General features: G+C 42.5%; 1 protein-coding gene across 2 annotated transcripts; it reads left to right on the forward strand.

Annotated features, from left to right (window-relative positions):
• Positions 1-919: 919 nt before the first annotated feature.
• On the forward strand, positions 920-20,870 carry LOC129362861 (centrosome and spindle pole-associated protein 1-like). Of its 2 annotated transcripts, XM_055034646.1 has the most exons (26): positions 920-1,008; positions 1,420-1,575; positions 2,132-2,204; positions 3,014-3,117; positions 3,610-3,667; positions 3,832-3,928; positions 4,288-4,345; positions 4,710-4,981; positions 5,071-5,189; positions 5,784-5,925; positions 6,010-6,121; positions 7,272-7,419; positions 7,514-7,678; positions 9,315-9,427; positions 9,570-9,719; positions 9,791-9,934; positions 17,429-17,545; positions 17,635-17,701; positions 17,879-18,005; positions 18,346-18,485; positions 18,826-18,951; positions 19,117-19,157; positions 19,256-19,316; positions 19,774-19,883; positions 19,963-20,062; positions 20,329-20,870. In XM_055034646.1, the coding sequence occupies exons 2-26, from the start codon at positions 1,477-1,479 to the stop codon at positions 20,499-20,501; spliced, it is 2,916 nt and encodes a 971-aa protein (XP_054890621.1). In that variant the 5' UTR covers positions 920-1,008; positions 1,420-1,476; the 3' UTR covers positions 20,502-20,870. The 2 variants fall into 2 exon arrangements, with proteins under 2 accessions (XP_054890621.1, XP_054890622.1); XM_055034647.1 differs by lacking the exons at positions 9,570-9,719; positions 9,791-9,934.
• Positions 20,871-22,573: the final 1,703 nt, after the last annotated feature.

The raw sequence follows: 22,573 nt of genomic DNA on the forward strand, positions 1-22,573 counted from the left end.
ATATTTCTGTCTTATGGCAATTCTGAAACTATAACAACTGATGAAAAAGATGGAAACATAAAAGTACATTTCTGCCAAAATGAATAAGTTCCTAGAAAAAACTAGAACAATTTTGAGCTTCAAAATTGGAAAATTTCCATTATATTTTCTTGAAAATTATCCTGTTCTTTTTAAATTAAATTAAAAAGAACAATTTCCTTTTTGTTCTAGAAAATATATGAATAATCTCAAAATGTAATTTTTTTTTTCTATCAAATTTCCAGCTTTAGAAACTCCACATTTTTTCTCTGCAATTTCTATTAATCTAAAATTTTCTGAGCCTTTTGGATGAAAGTTTAGACCTTTTTTCTTTATCTGCAATAACTAATACCGTCGTAAATATGGCATTAGAGCTAATGTTGCTACATTTCAGAAATTGCTCAATTTAGCTTATTTAATCCATAAGCTTCCACGTCTTGTGAAGCTGATTGTGGGGACACAAACACATGGAACAATTGAGATAATCAGATGTGTTGAGAACAATATTGTAAAAGTGAAGCAACTATTTACTGAAAATCAAACTACTCAATATGACTTTTTTTGAAACATTTGGGCTGCACTGATATTGTTGACAATCCACATCTTGACATGAATAGCAATATTCAATAACTGTCAAGTTATTCATATTCTGAACCAAAAGTGCAAAAACAAAAATTGTCATTCTATGCAGAATTTTATTTGGTGGGAGTGGGATGTGCTATGTATTTACTGCCTATCTTGTGTGTTTTTTTTATGTATTATGTTTATGTGCGTTATCTTTCACGTTGTGCTTTTTTAAATTATTTTCAAAATAACTATTTATTAAATATATTTGGAAAAGTACAAGTGGATTCAAAGAATGGGCTTTTATTTTGATAGTCAAAAACCTAAACCGGAAGTACTTCGATTTCTAAAACTGTTGTGCTACAGCGTAAAAGTGCAAAAGCTACGCCAATTCGGCAAACCTCTTGAGCTCAGGTGCCGCTAAAGGTAAGCCTGTTTAAGTTTCTGGCGGTAGAAAGGCAATTCTAACAAGGACAAAAAGAAGTTTCTAATTACTAAGAATAACTTGTTGATTTATTTACCGTACAGTTCACGCTGACTCGCTTTGCTTTTGAATAAAGCTAACGGGTTAGCCAAGATAAACTTAAGCTAATTTTAAATAAACGTTCTCCTCATTATTATTGTTTGACACTTTAACATGTAGCTGGTAATGTAAGGCAGAAGAAATGGCGAGCCTCGTCGTTAGACAAGGCGGCTAAACTAGCTGAATCTCTGTGAAGAATGTGATGCTGTCCATTGTCGTTGCCTGACAACGGAGATTTAAAGAGACAGTAACCGCCTGAGCGCTTAAGCCCATGTAAACGTCGCTAAGAAGCTCTCTTTCCATATTCACTTTAGATAGTTATGTGAACCGGTTGATATCCTGGCTTTCTCGAGTACTTTCTATTGAGGGAAATGGACGACGAGCTGGAGAACTTCATCAGAGAACGCAAGGCGCGAGTGGCCGCGGATAAGGCCAGTCTAGAAAAGGACCCTCCCTACATGGAAATGAGGGTAAGTCTGCTACAATTGTTCCTATAAACTTGTCTCTTCAAGGCCCTGTTGGGACATATAAAGGTTAAATGATATCAAGTTGGCGAGGACACATTTGCAACCGTAAAATCGTAAATAATAGATGCTTGTTTGTGTAACACATGTAGTCATGGCCAAACCTGGCAGGAGCACAAATGTTGTAATTTGTGGCTTCTTAGTAGTTTAACTGCTAACATTAGCTGTTTAAAATACAGTTCAAGTGCTAATATGTATCAGAGCCTTCTGCAGAACAAGTTGACATTATAAACCATCACAACAAACACTAATGCTGCAGATTTTTTCTACTAGGTGGCCATGGCTGTTCTGCCCTTCACACCTTCCATGGTGAAATTTCACTCTTAAAATTCCCAGAATTCCCTGCTGTTTTAACACACTATTAAATATATGAAATGATTATGAATGCTACTTAAATCAAATTCTATGTTATGCTTGTAAAACTTAACATATATTTTCTGTTAAAACTAGCAATCGTGTCTTACGTTTTAATCAAAAAGCTTCCTCTGGTTTTGACTGACAGGCAAAACCCAGCAGAGCCTATGGGTCCACTGTGAAAGAGAACATCCCTCCGAGGATTACCATCCAAGGAAAAGGTGTTTTTTTATTGTTGTTGTACACAAAATATAAAGAAATTTGGAAACATTCAACGAATTTAAAGGAGCGGTCAACTTTTTGAGCTTTACATCATGTCATAATGTTGTTCCCTAATCAAAAACATACCTGGAGTGTTGCCTTGATTCCTTCACGCATGTTTGGAAAAGCCTTTAATCTCCATGGCTACCATTCAGCTGTGCAAAATGCCTAGGTGGACCTAGCTCCGCCTTCACGGAGCTTCAGTTTCCAACCTACTGAACTTCTGCCTCACAGAGCATCTCTTTCTCGCAACAACTCCACTCAGACTAGCCAGCAGCAATTAGCAAACACCTGCTGGAACTGCTGAGCTACTTTATTCAGGCTACTTTTCAGTGCCACAACGGTAAAATTGGTTAAACAGTTTATTGTGTAACTGACTGTTACACAATAAAGGAGCCATGTTCTGATGACTTCCTGAAGGTGGAGCTTCAGAAAGAGCAGGAGTTTCTTAAAGAGACAGAGGCCAATTTCAAGATGATAAATTATGTCAAATTTCCTTCAAGTCATGTTTGATATATCAGGTATTGTCTATAACAAATGAAGGCAACACAGTTGCTTCAGTGTGCTTTAAAAAAGCACTAAGTGCCTGGAAAACCTAATACTGACTTAAAAAAAGACAGGAAATCTGTCAACTTTCTTTGGAGTTATCTCTCTTGTTTGATGAAAAAACGGCTCATATTTTTCCTAAATGGGTGAGTGGGTTGTGTTTTCAGCATAAAACCTTGCCCACAATTTGTCTCTGCTTCAAGTTGCTGGGTGTGTTTGACAGATGAGAGCTGCAGCGTTGGACTGCCGCTCGGTGCTGAGTATGAGAAGAAGAAACACCGGCTGCAGCATGAACTGCGGATGGACTACAGACGCTACATGGCTCAGGTTACTGCCTCTTTCAGTCAGTCACTCACAGGTCATTTTCTAACACCCATTTTCCCCAAGAGGGCTGCTGGTGCTATCTCCTAACGTTCCAGGCGAGAGGCAGGGTTCACTATCGACAGGTCACCAGGGCAACACAGAGACAGACATGACAAACAACCATGCACGCACACACGCAAACACACACACACACCTAAAGAGAATTTAGAGAGACTAATTAACCTGACAGTCATGTTTTTGGACTGTGGGAGGAAGCCGGAGTACCCAGAGAGAACCCACGCCTGCATAGCGAGAACATGCAAACCCCATGCAGAAAGACCCTGGGCTGGTTTCTACTGTGCAGCCCCGCACGCAGGTCATGTGTCTGGGGAAAGAAAACTACAAGATTTAGTGAATCGATTTACCTTAACGCTTCTCACAGTGGGAATCACCTGTTTGTCCGATATTATAATTATTTCTGTTTGGTGATTTCTAACGACGTGGTTTCTCCTGCAGCTCCAACCTGACCTCCGAAAAAACGGGAATAGTCACTTTGTGACTGGACTTATAATAGGTAACGAGACTTTTCTGCTCTTTTTTTTGTTTGTTTTTTTAAGCAATAACTGTAAATGAGCATTTTTCATAATAAAAAATGTAAAATCCAGTGTTTCAGATATTAAATCTTGTGACTTGTTCCCTAAGAATAAAGAGTTGAGCTTGCTCTCGTTATGCGTTCAGGAGCGGCCGATACAAACGAGGCTTTGCAGAGAAAGAAGGAGCGCTACAGACAGGAGCTACAAGAGCAGATAGCTGAGCAGCACCGCAATAGGAAGAGGTACATCGCCCTGCAGAAGTATACACATCTCCTCAAGTCTGTAGCATTTCATCAACCACTAGCGCTTGATACAATAACATAATACAGTAACAAATTACAAAATAAGCAATAAACATTACATTTTGTCAAATCATTAAGAATAATCATCATATGCTGATATATACATCAATATAGAGAGTTTTCTCTATTTAGCTCTGTTATGTATTGAACCAAATGGACTCTGTATGAATGCATTAAGATTCATAGTGGTTATAAAGTGAGAAAATGAACAGAAAATGAACAGCACTGTTTGATGGTGTACCCTCAGAGATTAACTGTATGTTTGTAGAAACATGATGTGTTTGCATGTGTTGTTGCAGGGAAAAAGATCTGGAGCTGAAGGTTGCTGCGACAGGAGCGAACGACCCTGAGAAACTGGTCAGCTGTCACATGATATACAGTCTGCAGTGGCGCCCCCAAGTAGGGGGCCATTGGGGGCCAGGGCCCCTGCTTGAGAAAGGCTGGCCATCCCAGAGAATCATGTTTATGTCATGGAAAATAATACAAATCATTTTCTTCAACTAAGATGTAAATGTAAAACCAAACAATTATTATATAATACAATACAACACATAATTATATACAAGTAATTTTTTTGCTGTATCCTGCTACAATATATTCTCGCCTTGTCTGACCACCTCTATGAACTTTTTGTGGTGGCGCCACTGACAGTCTGGGCTCAAATCACTGCATATTTCTTTTGAATCATTTTTTGATAAATTTGTTGTCCGGCCCGCTGCAGCCAGACCGAATCAGACAGTTGGGTCTGAGCAGGAGGGAAAGTCCTGTTGTGACTGAGCCTTCAACGACAGCAGAGAGTGGCTCATCATCCAGAACCGCAGCCAGTGCGGAGGGAGCTGCCAGAGGAAGGGACATGCCTCCTCCCGGGCTGCCACATGTTGCCTTCCAGTCCCCTCTGCTGGAGTACAGCTCCGCTTTGGGCCTGGGGGAAGGACATCTGTCTCCCAGCAGCCAGCACAGCAGCCTGTCCACAAACGCTGTTGAGACACACAGGTATAATGGGAACTTCACTGGACTCCTTAACAATAAAAGCTTGGTCTTGTTATGAAGCTCTAACTCACTGTCTGTCTGGGTTCTTCCAGAAACAACCCCTTCCTCCCTCAGCCGCCCTCTTCACTCAGGGAAACTTACAGAACCCCATACGGAGAACCCCATCAGTACTACGGAAACAAGAACCTCCTTGACCCAAATATGGACTATTGTAAGTGCACTGCAGGAAACTTATAGGGGCAGTATTCTCTTAAATTAACTTTTTTGAGCTTTATATCATGTTACAATGTTAATCCCTCATCAAAAACATTCCTGGAGTTACCTAGATTCTTACATGCATGTTTGAAAAATCCTTTAATGCAAAAGGATTTGTCAGAGTTCAAATGTGCAAAATCCTCAAACAGGATTTCGCACAGTTGAATGGAAACTGTGCAAGTGAGTGAAACGCCTGTGAGTGAAACGCCTGTGTGGACCTGTCTCCGCCTTACAGGGAAAAGTTCCTCCTCTGAGCATTTTACTTTTATGTCTTTGTCGCTCCTATTTGCAAATACACTGCAGTATTTTTAATATATTTTATATATTTTGAGTATTTTTTTTTACAGTTTAAGAAAAAGACTGTTATAATACTGATCATTTAAATTACAGAATTTTATGCAATTTTATGCACAAACCTGCTTTTAACTATAAACTGATACAAATTGTCTATTTAAAACTATTCATTTCTGAATTGAATTGGAATAAAATCGACACTGAAAGACTCATCTCTAGTTATAGGATCAACCCAGTATCTCTGATCTCTTCCCAGATGGACATTTTCCTTCTCCTAATGCTGGGATCCCCACGTCCTACTGGAATGTGCCACCAGGGGGAGCTGTGCCCAGCCAGTTGGGGAACCACAGTCCTCACAGCCAGCATAGTGGCTATAGTTTTCCAGAGCCTCCATTAAAGTAAGGACACTAACGTGTCATAGAACCTCAGAAAGAACACAGTCTTTGACTCCAGTCATTGTTTTTGTGAAACGGTTCTGGCAGGTGCCGCAGTGAATCTGCTGTTGCAGACTCGCATATCGGAGACTTCCCCTCAGAGAGGTCCAGATGCTCCAGGGAAAGGATTCTGAGCTACAGAGATGCTCTGAAACAACAGGTAGGGAGAAATCTATCCAAATATACTACAAAGTCCATTTTTTTCACTTATTAGGATAGTGCATTAGTGTTACCATCACCCAGTTGGATCGTCATGGTTGGGATGTTTATGTGCTCATTACATAGTGTGTGATATGTTGACAGGAAGACTGCAGGAGTGGGAGTAACATTCCTTCCACCAAGGTAAAATGGATTTAGATAAGGATAGATGATAGAGGAAAGTTGTGTCCTTAGAGCCTATTCTATTAGCCAATAGAAATATTTGAGATCTTTGCCCTCATTTAGATGTTCAATATCCCAGATCCTCTTCAATCCTATCTTCATACCGCTTACGTTCCCTAGACATGACATACTGCTCCATGCTCTTCCAGGTTACTTCTCAGATCAGATTTATTTTTGCCTGACCAGTTGGGTGGAGCAAATTCCCTTTTAGATAGTTAAAATGTTTGTGACGTTTGTTAAGTGCAAACAATTAAATCTGCTGGATCAGATCAACTGCCAGGAATGATGGTGGCTGAAACTGGTATGTAGGGTAGCATTACCTTAATCCACTCAGTAGGTTAACTTTAGTCAAAATAAGCTGAAAATCTGGCATTAGCTAAAAAGCTACCACTATCATTTTGGCTTACACTAGCATGTTGGGTAACATTAATTTAATCCATTCAGTTAGCTTCAGATTGAGTCAAAGTAAGCTGAAAAGCAAGTGCTAGCTTAAAAGGTCATTATCAAAGATCATCTTGGCTTCCACTAGCATGTTGGGAAACATTAACTTAGATCTTTCCCTAAGTCAACTTTAACATTTGAGTCAAAATTGGCTAATCTAATGTTAGCTTAAATGTTATCACGGTTATATTTAGTTAAGTAATTGTAATCCAGTCATTAAGTCAACTTGAGCTTTTAAGTCAAAATTAGCTAATGTTAGCATAAGTGCTATCACTATCCTGTTGTCTTACACTAGCATAATGGTTAATATTAACTTAATTCATTCAGAAGTCAACTTTAGATTATGAGTGAAAATTAGGATACGCGATACGACAACGGACATTGTGTCGTGCAGCTAACAACATGACGTGTCTTTCTGCACCCCGGGCCGGGAATTGAACCCAGTTGTCCTTTGTCGTGTTGCGTAACGGAGTCGTGCCATGCTGCAGATCCAGGAGCAACAGGAGCGGCGGCGCCTGGAGAGGGAAGAGAGAGAGCGCTTGGAGGCCCAGCTGGAGGCCGACATGCAAAACCACGAGCCCTGGGGGAGAGGCGGGGGAGGAGCTCCTCTGAGGGACACCATGGGAAACCTCATCGGTGAGTCCTGATTTCTTTTCTTTGTTTTTGTGAAGAAAAAAAAAAGTATGAGGAAGTTTCCATTGATCCTCATCTGGGTTTTCCATCGGCCCAGCTGACCTCAAGCAGATGCACAGGTTGAACGAAGAGGCTTACAGCAACCCGGAGCTGTGGCAGAGGAGAGCCACGGCTGCCATGACGACCCGCCTGGCAGAGCAGCCTCAACCTGCCGCCAGGGTCACACAGACCAACAGCTTCAACTCTGCTGACAGGCTGCCTGGTAGATATCCTCCTTCCTGCTTTTCTAACCGACTCCTTTAACCCACCAGGATTCTCTGAGACTCAAGTTGTAGTAAAGCGTTTGCAAAAAATGACATTATTCCAATTGATGAAAATCAGTGCTTTATTTTTTTTCCGTAGATCGCTGAGATGCTTTTTCCCAGTTTAGCTTTTGGTTTACATTGATGTCAACTCAGTTTCTTAGTAGCTCTGTTTCTGTGACAAATGTGTGCAAAACTGTACATATAATGTTGGAAAAATATCATTTTGCTACTGCGGCGTTTTTGTTAAATAAGAAACTAACCGCAACTTAAATCACACATGAATAGGTTTGTTCACGTGACAAGTAATTGTCACACATCATCCTCCACCTACTTCCTGTCGACTTCTTCTTTGTGGTTTGTGCCGGTGGCAGCATCTGGTTGTTGATCGTGTGACGCGAACAAGCTTGTTTTCATTTAAGATTTGAGAAGCAAAACAATATCAATATGACAAAAAAAAAAAAAACCACCTCTACCTAGTGGCAGAACGTTTTATTGAAAAATGATAGTTTTTTTTTCTAAATTTGAAAGCAAATTTCTTTTGTAAGGTCAAATTGATGAATGAAAATGCAGCTAATGTAGCACAGATTGACAACCGTGCTTAAAGAGGGAAAACCTTTTTGCCATCAGGACGTCACGACAGAAAGTGACTCTGGAATCAGATTTTTGCGAAAACTTTTGCTTTTAAATTCTGTCGTTTTAAAGTGTTTGATCAGCTGATGAACGCCCCATTTCAGTTTGTTTGTTTTTCTTTGCAACAAAATGGTTTCTCAGATTTTGTTTCACTCCCATTTCTGCCTTTTGCATTTTTAAGCTCTTCCTAGGACCATTTTAAGGTTCAAAAACTGAATTCATGCTTATTTTTAATTGATCACATACACTTGTCTACTCAATCCAATAATAAAGTCCATCCATCCATTTTCTGTTTACCCTTATACCTAATGGGGTCGTGAGGTGCTGGTGTCTGTCTCCAGCTACGTTCCAGAGGCGGGGTCACCCTGGACAGGTCGCCAGCTTGTCGCAGGGCAACACAGAAACAGACAGGACAAACAACCATGCAGACACTCACACCCAATTGACCTAACAGTCATGTTTATGGACTGTGGGAGGAAGCCGGAGAACCCAGGGAGAACCCGGGGAGAACCAATGCATGCACAGGGAGAACATGCAAACTCCCCGGGCCGGGAATCGCCAGGACCTTCTTACTGCAAGGAGATAGTGCTACCAACTGCTCCACTGTGCAGCCCCAATCATAAAGTCAATTGAATGAATTCTAGTGTACTGCAAGTTTTAGATTGGTAAAATATCCAAACAAACCCAGATGATTGAGTTGTTAACCAGATTATGGGTTCATGCATGTTAAAGAAAAGAGGGGTTTAGTTTTAGTACAATATGTGTATACCATGTTGATAGTAAAGTAAGAGCAGCCTTTACAAAAAGTAAAATCTAAGCAAGAAAGTTAAAAAACTTGATAATGAAGGTCAAATTATAGTAAAAAAAATTGTGTTGTTGCAAAGTTTACCAGCTAAACTCTTTGTCCTCTGGTCTGCTTTTAGAACATAAACTATTTTCATTCTTCGCTTCGTTTTCTCCCAGGCTTCACTCATGTCCAGACCTCCCAGTTTGCCAGAGGTAAAGTTTTTGCCAGCCAGCCCAGTGAGTTCCATCTACAGGAGCAGGACAAGTACAAAGCTTACCTCAAGCAGCAGGTAACGGCTTTCTGAACTGCTAAAAAAAAAAAAATACTCCAACACAGTTGGAAAAGTAGTCCTGCTTTTTCTAAAAACATAACCAGCAAACTGAGCAGTTTATGTCCTCTGGATCTAACTGGCGGTGCGCCGTTACTCTTAGATTGATGAGAAAATACGTAAAAAAGCAGAGGAGAGGGAACGAATGAGACTGGAGGAGGAGAAGGAGGAGAGAAGACTGGCGGAGCAGAGGGCCCGCATCCAGCGGGAGTACGAGGAGGAGCAGGAGAGGAAGAAACGGAAAGAAATGGAGGTGGGGCGTCCTGCAGTGTCCGTCCGTCCTGTCCTGGCACATCCCTCTCTAAATGTGTTGCTGCCTCACAGCAAAAGGCCAAGAACGAGGAGCTGATCCAGCTGGCCGAACAGAGGAGGAAAGAAGCGGAGAGGAAGAAGAAGGAGGCAGAAGAGAAGGAGCGCGCCGATCTGAGGAGGCAGTATGAGCGAGAGAGGCAGGCCAGAGTGGACGAGGTCAGTTTATGTTATTCGGCCCATCAACTTCCTGCACCTTTAAAGCTGAACGCTCCTACGATTTCAACAAAGAGGAGGAAAGACAACAAAATGCAACTTACCTGCAACATTTAAAACAAAGACAAACACATCAACAGCTATTTACATTAGATTAAAGTTTGAATACATATAATGATGTTGTAAGACTTTCAACTTAGTTGCATATGAATCCCTACTGACCACCACAGGGTGGTGCTGAAAACACTGAATGTTCCCTTCTTGCATGTGCCATTCGAGCAATAATATCAACAGAGCCACAACTGTGACATCGGATGATCAGAGGCTATATATCATAACACATAACACATGAGACGTCATTCGAGGCTCTGTTCCTACAGAATCTTCTCGCGAAATGCAAGGATTCTGAGTGATAGAGAATCTCTGGCTTTCATCCGGGATTCATAGATCCGTAGTTACATATGTAACTTTTGTTCTATTTCATCCCTACTGCTGAAAGCACTGAATGACTAATACCGGAGATTTCACAAAGAATCCTCAGCACATACCTCATTGAGAAGGCCCAGAGAACTCTCGTAAAAGGACCTGGTCTAGAGGATGAGAGGGGGCCACATTCACACTGTAAAATCTAGTGAAAGTGCTCGGAGAAGCCCATGATGCAGCAGCACATACAGCTTCCAGTGGAACTCCTCTCAAGGCTGTCCAGGAAGTGGAAACCCTCCTGGTAGAGTGTGCCTTCACGCCGACTGGCTGAGGGTGGTACCCTGCGGCATAGGCGTGGCAAATGACATTCACAATCCAATGAGAGAGACGCTGTTTGGACAGAGGACAACTTAAAGCCCCCATAACACAAGAACAACTGGTTCAAGCGTCTTATAGCAGCAGTGGCTGCAGTATATGCCTCCAGAGCCCTCACAGTACACAGGGCACAGTAACTCAGAACTATCACCAGCTTCCCCTGACATAGGCTGAAAACGCACCAATCTCAAAGGTTGGTTACAATGAGAATGAGAAAACACCATAGGTACAAACACCGGGTTTGGCTGCAAGGCAACACCAGACCCATCTGAACTCCATCTGAGACATGATGAGCATGTGGCTCACTGACCCTCTTAGCTGAGACAATAGCCAACAAAAAAGCAGTCCGACATGACAACTATTTGAGGTCTGCCTGAATCAAAGGCTCAAATGGAGGGTTGCACAGAGCACTAAGGACCAATGACAGGTCCCAAACTGGTGCTTGCGGAACCGTTGGCAGGTGCAGTCTATGAGCACCACGCAAAAAAAGAGAAACCAGAGTATGGTATCCTCCTGCACAGCCATCAATATCAGCATGACCAGATTATATAGCCGCTACATACACCTTGAGCGTCGAAGGAGAGCGACCCTTATCAAGAAAAGACTGAAGAAACTCCAAAATAGTGGGTACCACAAAGGTGACTAGATCATCATCACGGGCAGAGCACCACCGGGAGAACAGACGCCATCTGTTTTCATACTGCTGACGAGTGGAGAATGCCCTGGCACTCAAAATAGTGTGCCTGACGGAAGCTGAATACCCAATCAGCTGCTGTTCAAGTCTCCCAGTGGCCACACTCACAGCATTGGCATTGGGGAGCGGCATGCCATATCTGACCCCCCAACTGAGAGTAAATTTCTCCTGATCAGAAGACACCATGGGACACTGTGACACAGACTCCATAGAAGTGGGAACCCTGGCCGTGGTGGCCAATATGGAGCCACCAGCAACATTCTTTGGCCCCCCTCGAGAACTCTCAAAAGAGTCAGCCAAATCAGGGAAAGGGGCGGAAAGGCATATAGGAGGACCCTCAGCCAAGGATTGGCCAAGGCATCCTGGCCCAGTGCACCTGCAGCCCCTGTGAGGGAAAACCATAGAGGACAATGAGTTGACTCCTCTGTGGCGAACAGGTCGACCTTTGCCTGATCGAAAAGGTCCCAGATAAAGCGGACTATGTCGCTGTAGAGGGACCACTCTCCCGGGGCTGGCGCCTGTCGAGAAAGGGAGTCTGCCACCCGGTTGTGCAGCCCTGGCAGGTACATCGCCTGCCAGGGCGGCAGCGGTAGTTCAGCTGGCCGCAAGTTTAAAGACGACATTCAGATGAGATTCTGTTTAATTTTTTTGTTAAATGCAAAGCTGAGGTAAATGTTTCCTTTAGCTTCCTCGCTCATAATCGCATTCAGAATAGGTGAGCAGCCGCCCTTTCCAGGAGATTCCTGGATTCCTTCAGAAGCTGCGCTGACCTGGTGCCACCTTGGTGGTTGATGTGGTAGACAACAGAGGTGTTGTCTGACCGAATCAAGACATACCTCCCCTCCAGGTGGGGCAAAAAGTGCCCGAGAGCCAAATCCACAGCTCCAACACAATCCATCCTGTGGACACCAGCGACCCTGAACCACCCTGTGTTGCCACACAGCACCCAACCCGTGGAGCTGGCATCTGTACAGCCTCAGATTGATTGTCCATGGGGGTGTCCACCCCCATGGACACACCCCTGGACAAATTGGCCCTGTCTCTCCATGGACTCAGGACACCCAGAAATGGCCATGTTACCATAAATTTGCGATGCTTGTGCAGCTTGGCATCCAGGCGCCAGCTGTTGATCCACCTATGCAAAGGGCGCAGTGACAGCAGGCCTAAAGGCACATTCCGAGTAACTGATGTTAGTTTGCCCAGCAGTTGCAGGAAGGCGATATAAGGAAGATGCCTGCCCAGCTTGAATTGACTTACCAGCTGGAGAAAGTCATCCATCCTCTGAATGGAGGGAGAATCCAAAGCACTTCAAGAAAAGTGGTTCCCTGCAAAGGTATTAGACAGCTCTTCTCCAAGTTCCCCTTGAGGGGCACGTGAGCGAGCACGTGACTCAGATCGCAAGATGCATGCTCTTGAGATGGGGTGCAGAGAAGCCACTCGTTGAGGTATGGTAGAACCTTTGTGCCGCGGGCCTGCAGAGGAGAGAGGGCTGCATTCACACACTTAGTCGGACGTCCAACGATGGCGAAAAGTTCCAGAAACCTAAAAGGCCGATGCCATACAAAACAAACCACACACGAGAAGAAAAGAGGAACAGAGCCTTGGATGATGTCATGCTATACAGCCTCTGATTGATCATCCAATATGTCACAGGTGTGACTGTTGACATTATTGCTCGAACGGCGCATGCACAAAGGGAACATTCGGCACTTGCAGCACCGCCCTCTGGCGGTCAGTTGGGATGAAATGGAACAGAAACAAACACAAGAAGCTATTTACATTACTGTAAAGAGGAGGAATACATCCATCTTTTCTGTGTTTGTTTAGTTGTTTTTCTGTTCTGTTTGTTTCTTAGCCTTTATTTTTATAAAAAGGACATAATACAAATGCGACATTGACATAAAACCTGCAACATTCAAAAGAAAGACAAACACAATCAACAACTATTTACATCACATTACAAATTTGAATACATACAATGATGATTTATAACAGAAACAAACACAAGGAGCTATTTATATTTCAGTGAAGAGGCTGAATCCCATGTCGAATAAAAAAAAAACTGTCCTTTTTATATTTTTGTTTTGTGAACATTTAAAAAAAATAAAAGTACAATAAAAATGAAACATTGACTTAGAACTTGCAACATTTAAAACAAAATGACACTGGATGGCGTGTTTCAAGCCACTTAATGTATCTGAAGGGAGTGAATGTGTCTATGGCCCCTCTTGCACTGCACAGCCAGACTCGGTCTGACCCGGACCGGTCTGACTGACTCGGGCCGGTCTGGCTTAAAAGCAGGACTGATCGTCTTTGCGTTAACATTTCCAGCCCAGTCCCACCCAGTTCCCTGGAACCCCAAGAGCTGCGGTTCCAATTGGGCCGGCCAGACCGGGCTGGATTGAAGTTGTAAAGACTGAACAAGGATATTTCTGCATCAAGCGTTGCTCCAGGGGGGAAATCCCACCAGCCGCAGCGGTAGTTCAGCTGGCCGCAAGTCCAGCTTAAAGACGACATTCAGATGAGATTCTGATTAATTTTTTTTGTTAAATGCAAAGCTGAGGTAAATGTTTCCTTTAGCTTCCTCGCTCATAATCGCATTCGGAAAGATTGGACAGACCGGGAATCCTCAAGAACTCAACCATAGTCCTCAAGAACTCAGGCCCTACATGATTTAAGTGTCTCCTTCCTACCAAACTCCTGATTGACAGACTTCTGTAGTATTTGGTGGCTGCAGAGGAGGTCATGCAATCATTTGAATCAGGTGTGGTGAAATAAGTAATTTTTACATGAATCAAAGTACTAATAATCTAACAAAAAGGGGCCATTCACATTACTTTAATGACGTTGAACACTGATGTGATGGCGTTTCTCTTTCTTCCAGGTTCTATATTTTGCTTCCTTCTGTAAAGCCTCTACAATCTCGTAGTTCTCTGCCTCGATTCTAAGGGTTTTTTCCTTTTCCAGCATGAGGGTGAGTTCCTGAACATCTTTGAGTAGAGATCTCTGTTTCTTGTCCTCTCCCTGAAGCTTCTTGGTCAGGAGTTTGGTCTCATCTGAGAGTGTCGCTGTTATCTTACAGGCTTTCTCTAAACCTTGGTAAAGTTGATCACGTACCTTTTCCAACTCCAGCTTAGCTCTTTCTGCCTCTTGTCTTAGAGCTCTTTCTTTCTGCAGTTTTTTGTTTGCTTCCTGCCGAATAAACTCTATCGTTTTCAAGAGAGAAGCATTTTCAGTCTCTCCTCGGATCCTAAGTCTTTTCTCCTCTTGGAGCATTTTCTCCAGCTGTTGGAGTTCCAGTTCAAATTTGTCCCGATCATCCAAAGTGATCTCAGCTTGACCCTCTCTGGACGTTTTCTCCACGTCGTGAAGCTTCTTCATCAGTTGCTCTGTAATCTCCACAGCTTCCTGTTTGTCCGCCTCAATTTGGGCTCTCAGTTCTTGCTCCGTTTTCAGTTTTTGGTCCAATATTTTTATGCAGTTTTCTGCCTGGACCCTCAATGCTTTTTCTTCTTCGATGGTTTTCTCCACGTCCTGAAGCTTCTTCATCAATTGTTCTTTAATCTCCACAGTCGCCTGTTTGTCCGCCTCAATTTGGGCTCTCCGTTCTTGTTCTGTTTTCAGTTTTTGGTCCAATCTTTTTATGAAATTTTCTGCCTGGACCCTCAGTGCTTTTTCTTTTTGGATGGTTTTCTCCATGTCCTGAAGCTTCTTAATCAATTGTTCTTTTATCTCCACAACTTCCTGTTTGTCCGCCTCAATTTGGGCTCTTCGTTCTTGTTCTGTTTTCAGTTTTTGGTCCAATATTTTTATGCAATTCTCTGCCTGGATCCTCAATGCTTTTTGTTCTTTGATGGTTTTCTCCACGTCCTGAAGCTTCTTCATCAATTGTTCTTTAATCTCCACAGTCGCCTGTTTGTCCGCCTCAATTTGGGCTCTCCGTTCTTGTTCTGTTTTCAGTTTTTGGTCCAATCTCTTTATGAAATTTTCTGCCTGGACCCTCAATGCTTTTTGTTCTTCGATGGTTTTCTCCATATCCTGAAGCTTCTTAATCAATTGTTCTTTAATCTCCACAACGTCCTGTTTTTCCGCCTCAATTTGGGCTCTCCGTTCTTGCTCCGTTTTCAGTTTTTGGTCCAATATTTTTATGCAATTCTCTGCCTGGACCCTCAGTGCTTTTTCTTTTTGGATGGTTTTCTCCACGTCCTGAAGCTTCTTAATCAATTGTTCTTTAATCTCCACAGCTTCCTGTTTTTCCGCCTCAATTTGGGCTCTCCGTTCTTGCTCCGTTTTCAGTTCTTGGTCCAATACTTCTATGAAATTCTCTGCCTGGACCCTCAGTGTTTTTTCTTCTTGGATGGTTTTCTCCAGCTTTTGGCGTTCCAGTTCAAATTTGTCCCGATCATCAACAGTGATCTCAGCTGGAGCCTCCTTGGATGTTTTCTCCACGTCCTCGAGCTTTTTAATCAGTTCTGCAATCTCTATTGCTTCCTCTTTGTCTGCCTCAGTTTGGGCCCTAAGTTCTCGTTCTGTTTTCAGTTCTTGCTCCATCATGTCAAAGAAAGCCTCAGTACATTTAAATTGATCCAGATTTTCATTTTCAGCCTCAATCCTCAGCTCTCTCTCTCTCTGGAGCATTTCTTGAAGCTGTTGGACATCAAGATAAGGAATGTCCTCATCTCGAACTTTGATTTCTGTTGAAGTTTCAGTCGAGACTTTGTTCAATCCTTCACAGTGGCAACAGAATTTCAGGGGAATCTTGATGGCTTCCCTTTTCGCTGAATCACTTTTTGCATCAAGATTATTTTCACTCTTCAGCTTTTCCTGGAGCTTCTTCACCTCTTTCTGAGCCACAGCGATATCAATTTCAAACTCAATGGTGAGCATCTCAATTTCCTGATGGTGTCTCTTTTCCATCTCCTTCATTTCTTGTTGGAGTTGCTGCATTGTGGGGCAGCATGTTGTCTCATCTCTGACTACCAGGCCTTGGTCCTTGGATTCAGCTTTCTCCAGCTTCTCCTTAAGCTCCTGAATTTCCAGAAGCAAGGCCTGCTTCTCCTCCCTCTCTTCTGAGAGAAGGTCTTCATAGTAGCGTTCTGTGTTGAACTTCTCCATCGTAATGGCCTCAACATCTTGATGAAGCTCCTTGATCTCCTGCTGAAAGATGTCAAAGAGCTCATTGTTGAGATGATAGATCATTGGTTTCGGCATTCTGGTTTACTCAAACAGGTTTTGCTCAAAACAATGTTTTCCTCAATCCTCACAATTCGCACAATCCTCACAATCCTCACAATTCTCACAATTCTCACAATCCTCACAATTCTCACAATCCTCACAAGCCGCACAATGAAAAGTGGGTGAAGATCTATGGAACTCTGTCTCTTTATATGGTACAATTCTTGTGTCTGATGCATGAAAAAGCCTGTGATGTCATCAGTGAAATTACCATGGCGATAATTCTCACCATCTTATTGGCTGAATTTGTTACAATACAAAAATATTATTAATCATGGAGCATTGGAGCACATACTGCTACAGTTCAGAGTTGATTGAGCAATTCTGTCTAATTGATGACATTATCAATTCATTTCCATTAATATTGCTCATCTCCAAAAATGTTTCAGGAGAAAAGAAAACGGATTTCTAGCAGAGTGTATTAATTAAATGTTAAAACTTGGATTTCTGTAAATTGAATAATAAACACTGATAAGGGTCAGTCCATGTGAATTGAACATTTTGTCTCTCCTCTGTCCTGATGGAGTCTCTCCTCCTGTTCGTCACTCATTGATCCAGATTGTCAGGAAACTGATCCACATGAATTTTGATGTTCATGTTGCTCCATAGTTCAGAAAGTCGACCTGATGGAGAAAAACCAATGTGGGTTTTGGATTCAGCTCATCAACATGAACCTAAAGCAGTTGGAAGTCCCTGTACCCGTGTAATCCAGTGGACGTTCTGAGCGTGTCAGTCAGAGTTAAGGCTAGTTCTCATCTGAATGTGTTTAGATGCACAGAGAGCCTTCTCCTCCTATCCCGACCCTGCAGAGGAAACACGGGCGACGCCTGCAGCACGCCTCCCGACCCGCCACTGTCCACTCCTACACCTCCACCTCTCCCCTGTCTGTGAGTAACACACATTGGACCATTTCCTTTATGAAGAAGAGTTAAACGGGTTTTTCTTATTTTTAACTTTGTATTTCTTTTTTTAACAGGAGCAATTGTCATCAGGTCTTCAGTCCCCTCCTGTTCCCGCTCGTAGGAACCAGCTCAGAGCTGCAGGTGCGGTAACCCTTTGAAAACCCGTTTAGCTCCAGCAGAGACCTGGTTTGTTTGCTGGGTTCATTCTGCCTCCACTGTCTTACTTTTATTCAAACTCCTGCTCAGTGTGTGGTTTTATCCAGAGATCCAGGCTCAGCACTGAGATGAGTTAATTAGATAAAATGTTCTGGGTTTCAGGAGACCATCGCGACCTGTTCAATGAGCTGTCTGCTTTGCGTCGGCAGCTCCGCAGTGAACAGAAACGCCTAGAGAGCGATTTGCAGCGGGGGAACTGGGAGGAGCCGGACTCGCCCGTGAATATCAGGTCAGACCCAATCAGAGCCGCTGGTTCTTCTGCCGAGACCAAAGCATGTTCACTCAGTCATCTGAAAACGGAGACGTGGGGGGAGTCCCGCTATCTAGAAAGTTTAGCTGCACTAACCCAAAAGAGGAAATCATAGACATTTGTTCTGCTAACACTCTGTATGCTAAGATTGGGTATGCATTGCATAAGTCTCAAGTCTTTCTGACGACCTTATAACCATTTACTAACCATTCTGTACAGAGACAAAGTTAGTGTGCATATCCTTTTAGTTGCTCAACATTTCCAGAATAATAGAACTGAACTGGAATTGAATATTGACAACTTCTCTTCATCTGTCCAGAGATCGGGAGTGTCCAGCGGTGGACGTGTTCGACATGGCTCGGCTCAGGCTCCAGGCTCCAGTCCGAAGGCCAAACTCCCGAAACACAGAGCCCAGAAATCTGCTGCGTATCCATGACTCTCTTCAGCTGAAATACACAGGTACTACATGGTCATGGCTGATGTGTGGCAGTGAAGGGCACCGCTAGCTAAAACGGTAGCTCCACTAAACCCAAAATCATTAGTTCCACTAGTGCTACAGTGCTAAAACAATAACATACTCAGTTGAAGCTGCTGCTTAAGCGCTACCCATTAAGGTATTTAGGAGAAGCTAATGGTAAAGTGCTACACCATTCAGGTATTTAGCAAAAGCAAATGCTAAAGTGGTTCACCTTGAAGGTATTTAGTTGAAGCTAATGCTAAAGTGCTGCACCATTAGTGGAAGTGTGCCCACCGCTGTCCTAGTGGAAACCCAAATCACAGTTCTGTGTGTCTGAGGCAGACAGAGAGTCGAGGACGGGTTCTGGAGAGGACAAACTGGAGGAAGTGGGCGTGGTCAGAAGGAGGAGGCGGGACTATAGAGACTCCTATGATCACCAGAGCAGCCACAGATCTACAGTCCAGGATGGTATCAACGTCTACATTCTGATTTCATTTCCTCTGCAATTATTTCCTGAGAACATAATTGAGGCCTAACCTCTTCCGAAAATCACCGCAGTAGAATCGCATCATTCAACTTTAATCCAGTAATTTGTCTGAAGGTGAAAATCTAACCTACATGTTTCATTTCCAGATTATTTAGATCTGTCGCCACCTGAGCAAAATGACTATCTGGTAAGAAATCCCACTTTTTAAAATAAATTGTGAAATTTTGTAGCATTTTTGGAGGTGACTTGTGACCGACCAATGGTGTGTGTTTGTGTGTGTTACAGAGGAGTGTGAGCGGTGCATCCAGAAGAGGTTTCCTGCTCGAGTCAGAGAGCGCGTTCATTGGTAGGACAATACAGCAGACTGTTACTGAATGCCGTCTCTAGTGTTTGTTTGCAGCAATTTTCTCATTTTAAAATTGATACTTAAGCAGTATTAAGTGTCTATTTCTGAAGCATTAGCTATCAAAACTGTCACATATAGACTCAATCAACCATATCAGTTCATTTTACAAAACGTTATTAGTCCTAAAGAGAAATTAAATATACATGAAATATATATTTTTTTTCATACCAGGTGTGATTTCCAATTTTTATAAAAAATTTTTCTTGCTTTCTTTAAAAAAAAAAAGTGAAAAAAGAAATTACAAATGACAAAAACTAAACTTTTTCAAAAACCAAAAATTCAATTAAATTGATAAAATCGATTCAACACCTCACCCAAATAACATGTCTGCAAAGCTAATATTTACCCTGTAAAGTTTTGGTGCAGAATTTTTTCTGATCCTGCTTGTTATGTTCAGACCCCCTGGGCGGGGCTTCTCCGGTGCCCCCAACTCCTGAGCAGGACAGGATCCGCCAGCTGTCAGCCAGGGAGAGGAGGAGACTGGCCAAGCTGGCACAGCGCCCCCAGGTGACCATTATCTGCACCTGTATGACTCTTTGCTTTACAGTCCGTTTCTTGAATTTTCTGCTGGTCTTGTAACCTCCAGGAAGGAGCTGCTTCCGTTCAGAGAAGTTACCCCGACCCTTCAGGTGGCAGGCTGAACCTGCAGGAGGCAGGAAGTGAGGTCAGGAGCCGGAACAGAACAGGTCAGCTGATGCAGGGTGTCTGCGCATCCTTAAAAAGTCTTTTTGCATATATCATGCGTCTTAGTGTTAATGTTTGTGTTCACCATCCACCAATAGATGCCTAGGTTTGTTCTGTTAAAAAAACAAAAAAAACCTTTTATGGTGCTATGGAGGTTAACGCTACCAATATACTGTGTAACACAGCAGGATTCTCCCTTATATTTACAGATATTTTGGTCTTAAATTTCATTCAAGGTGGCATTAAAAAGGCTTGTTTCTCTCTGCAGAACCTCTGGACGGGTCCGACGACGAGTCCTCCCCTGTTCAGTCGTCTCCTCTCAGCCTGAACCGCGAGAGCTCCGAGGAAACCGTCACCACAGACTCCTGGATCGGACCAGGAACGTCGAACGCACTGAAAAATTTGGACCTATCGTTCAGGAGGAAGCGGCAGGCTACGTAGGATTGTGTCCCTCCAGGGTTCTGGAGGTGGCCGCTTCATGGTCTCGTTTTTTGGGTTTTTTTACATAGTTTTATTCTGTTTTGCTTTTTGACCAGAGGATGTGCTCATCTGAAACCTTCTCCTCTGAATCTGTAACTCTTTGCTGTTTGAATCAAACTTTGCGTGTTGGCGCGTGTTTTAAACGTTTTTACTGGATAAATTATGTCTGAAATTAAATCTATTTTATATATAACCCTTTTTTAATTATAATTTTTTTAGGAATAATCATGTTATGCAACATTTCAATTTTCATGTGCTCATTTCCCCCTGAGTTCCCAAAATCACGGAGAAAAAAAAAACTTAAAGTGCAGTCCCTAAAGTCCCCTTTAAGGATTGCGGATGATTACAGAGAGCATCCATTTAGAAGATCTGAGATTTCTCTCTAATTATAGACTGCAAAGCATACATGCTGTACACAGAGAGAAGTAAGTATATTTTCTTGTGCTGATTTAAAAACGACAAACCCTAATCTAATCACGACACTCAAAAACTTTTTTTTTCACATTGTCATAATGGGGTATTTGTGTGTGTGAAATTTTGAAGAAAGAAACTTCATACAATTTTTGTAAAATGCAGGAATAATGTCACACTGTGAATATTTGTGAAAGGAAAATAAATGAAAACTAGATCATTAAACTGGACCTGTGCTGTTCAGCTAATGAAGTCTGATAGGTTTCAGGATTAGTAAATGTATGAAGCACTTTAACGCGAGACTTGAATGGCATCCCGCTGCTAACGTGGCGGTAGATAGTTTTTTTTTATTACTTATTTACCTGAGGCCTCCGTTTGTGCTGAATCATTCCCTTTCCCCCCAGAGTGGCGTCAGGACCTGACTTTAAATTACAACCTGAATAATATTTGCTCTTCTCTGTGCTGCACACTTTAAAACACACCCTTGGGACTGACCACTACACCTTCTGCTGAACCAGAACGAAGAAGAAGAAGTAAAACCGTCCAACATAAAAAAGCTGCTGCGCCTGTGGCAAAGTCACAGTGGCGGTTCAGAGCTGAGCCTGTGCTCCGGTGAATCACAGTGTCAGCATAATAAAACATTCATTTAAAATGTATTGTAGAATTACGTGTGTAACACTTTCAGTAGGCTGTAGCAACCAGACTCAAACATTGGCTGCTTTTTTATTTATTTATTTATTTTTTGTCATTTAAATGTTTGACATTGTCAAACAACTTTTTGTATCAGATAAAGTAAACTTGAGCCGAGACAAAATTCTGCTTCCAAATAATTCTTTTAATATTTAATGAAGCTACCAACCCAATCCAAAGTGATTCAATATATATATAAAAAAGCTAATGGACCTCCAAGTTAAACCATGAATTAACTACGACCAAATTATTGGTGGTGATGAAGCAAAAGCAGAAAAAATCTTTTCCATCCACCGCCTGTCTTCATCTTTGTGGGTTCTCATTTGTGTTGCGTCGCTAGCGCTGAACACTCATGGCCCATCTTCCCCTCCATTCCCTCGTCTTTCTCTCTCTCCGTCTGTATGAGTGATGACCTTCCCCGGCATGGGATGGGAAGCCAGATAGAAGCCATCCACACTCAGCTGTGGCCCCATTAGTCAAGCAGACACCCAGGTGTCAATATACCTTCACCGCCTCCCACTCAGCATTACACTGACTCAGGAAGGCCTCAGCACTGTAGCATGACTGGAAACCTCATCCAGAAATTGATTGTCTCTGGCAAATAAGAAAAAAAAAACTCCCCTATGGCATGTTGAAACAATTTATGGCTCCAAACTAATTTAATGCTGTTTAACTTTTGCAGCGGTGTAAATAAACCAAACCACAGGATCCTGTACAGCCTGCAAACATAATTCTGTAGAGATAAATCCTTCCTTTTACAGCCACAAAAATATAACTGTAATTTGAATGTTTTTCTGAAAAACAACCTTTCAATCAGTTAATCAAGTTTGTTTCATAGTATATTTTAGCAAAATATACTACGACCTTCAACAAAGATTTGAAAACAGAGGTTACACAACCACATGTTAGTTCAGTGATCCACAATTACCCTC

Source organism: Poeciliopsis prolifica, unplaced genomic scaffold (genome assembly GCF_027474105.1).
Source record: "Poeciliopsis prolifica strain line A6 unplaced genomic scaffold, Auburn_PproV2 SCAFFOLD009, whole genome shotgun sequence".
In the NCBI taxonomy this organism is placed as follows: domain Eukaryota; kingdom Metazoa; phylum Chordata; class Actinopteri; order Cyprinodontiformes; family Poeciliidae; genus Poeciliopsis; species Poeciliopsis prolifica.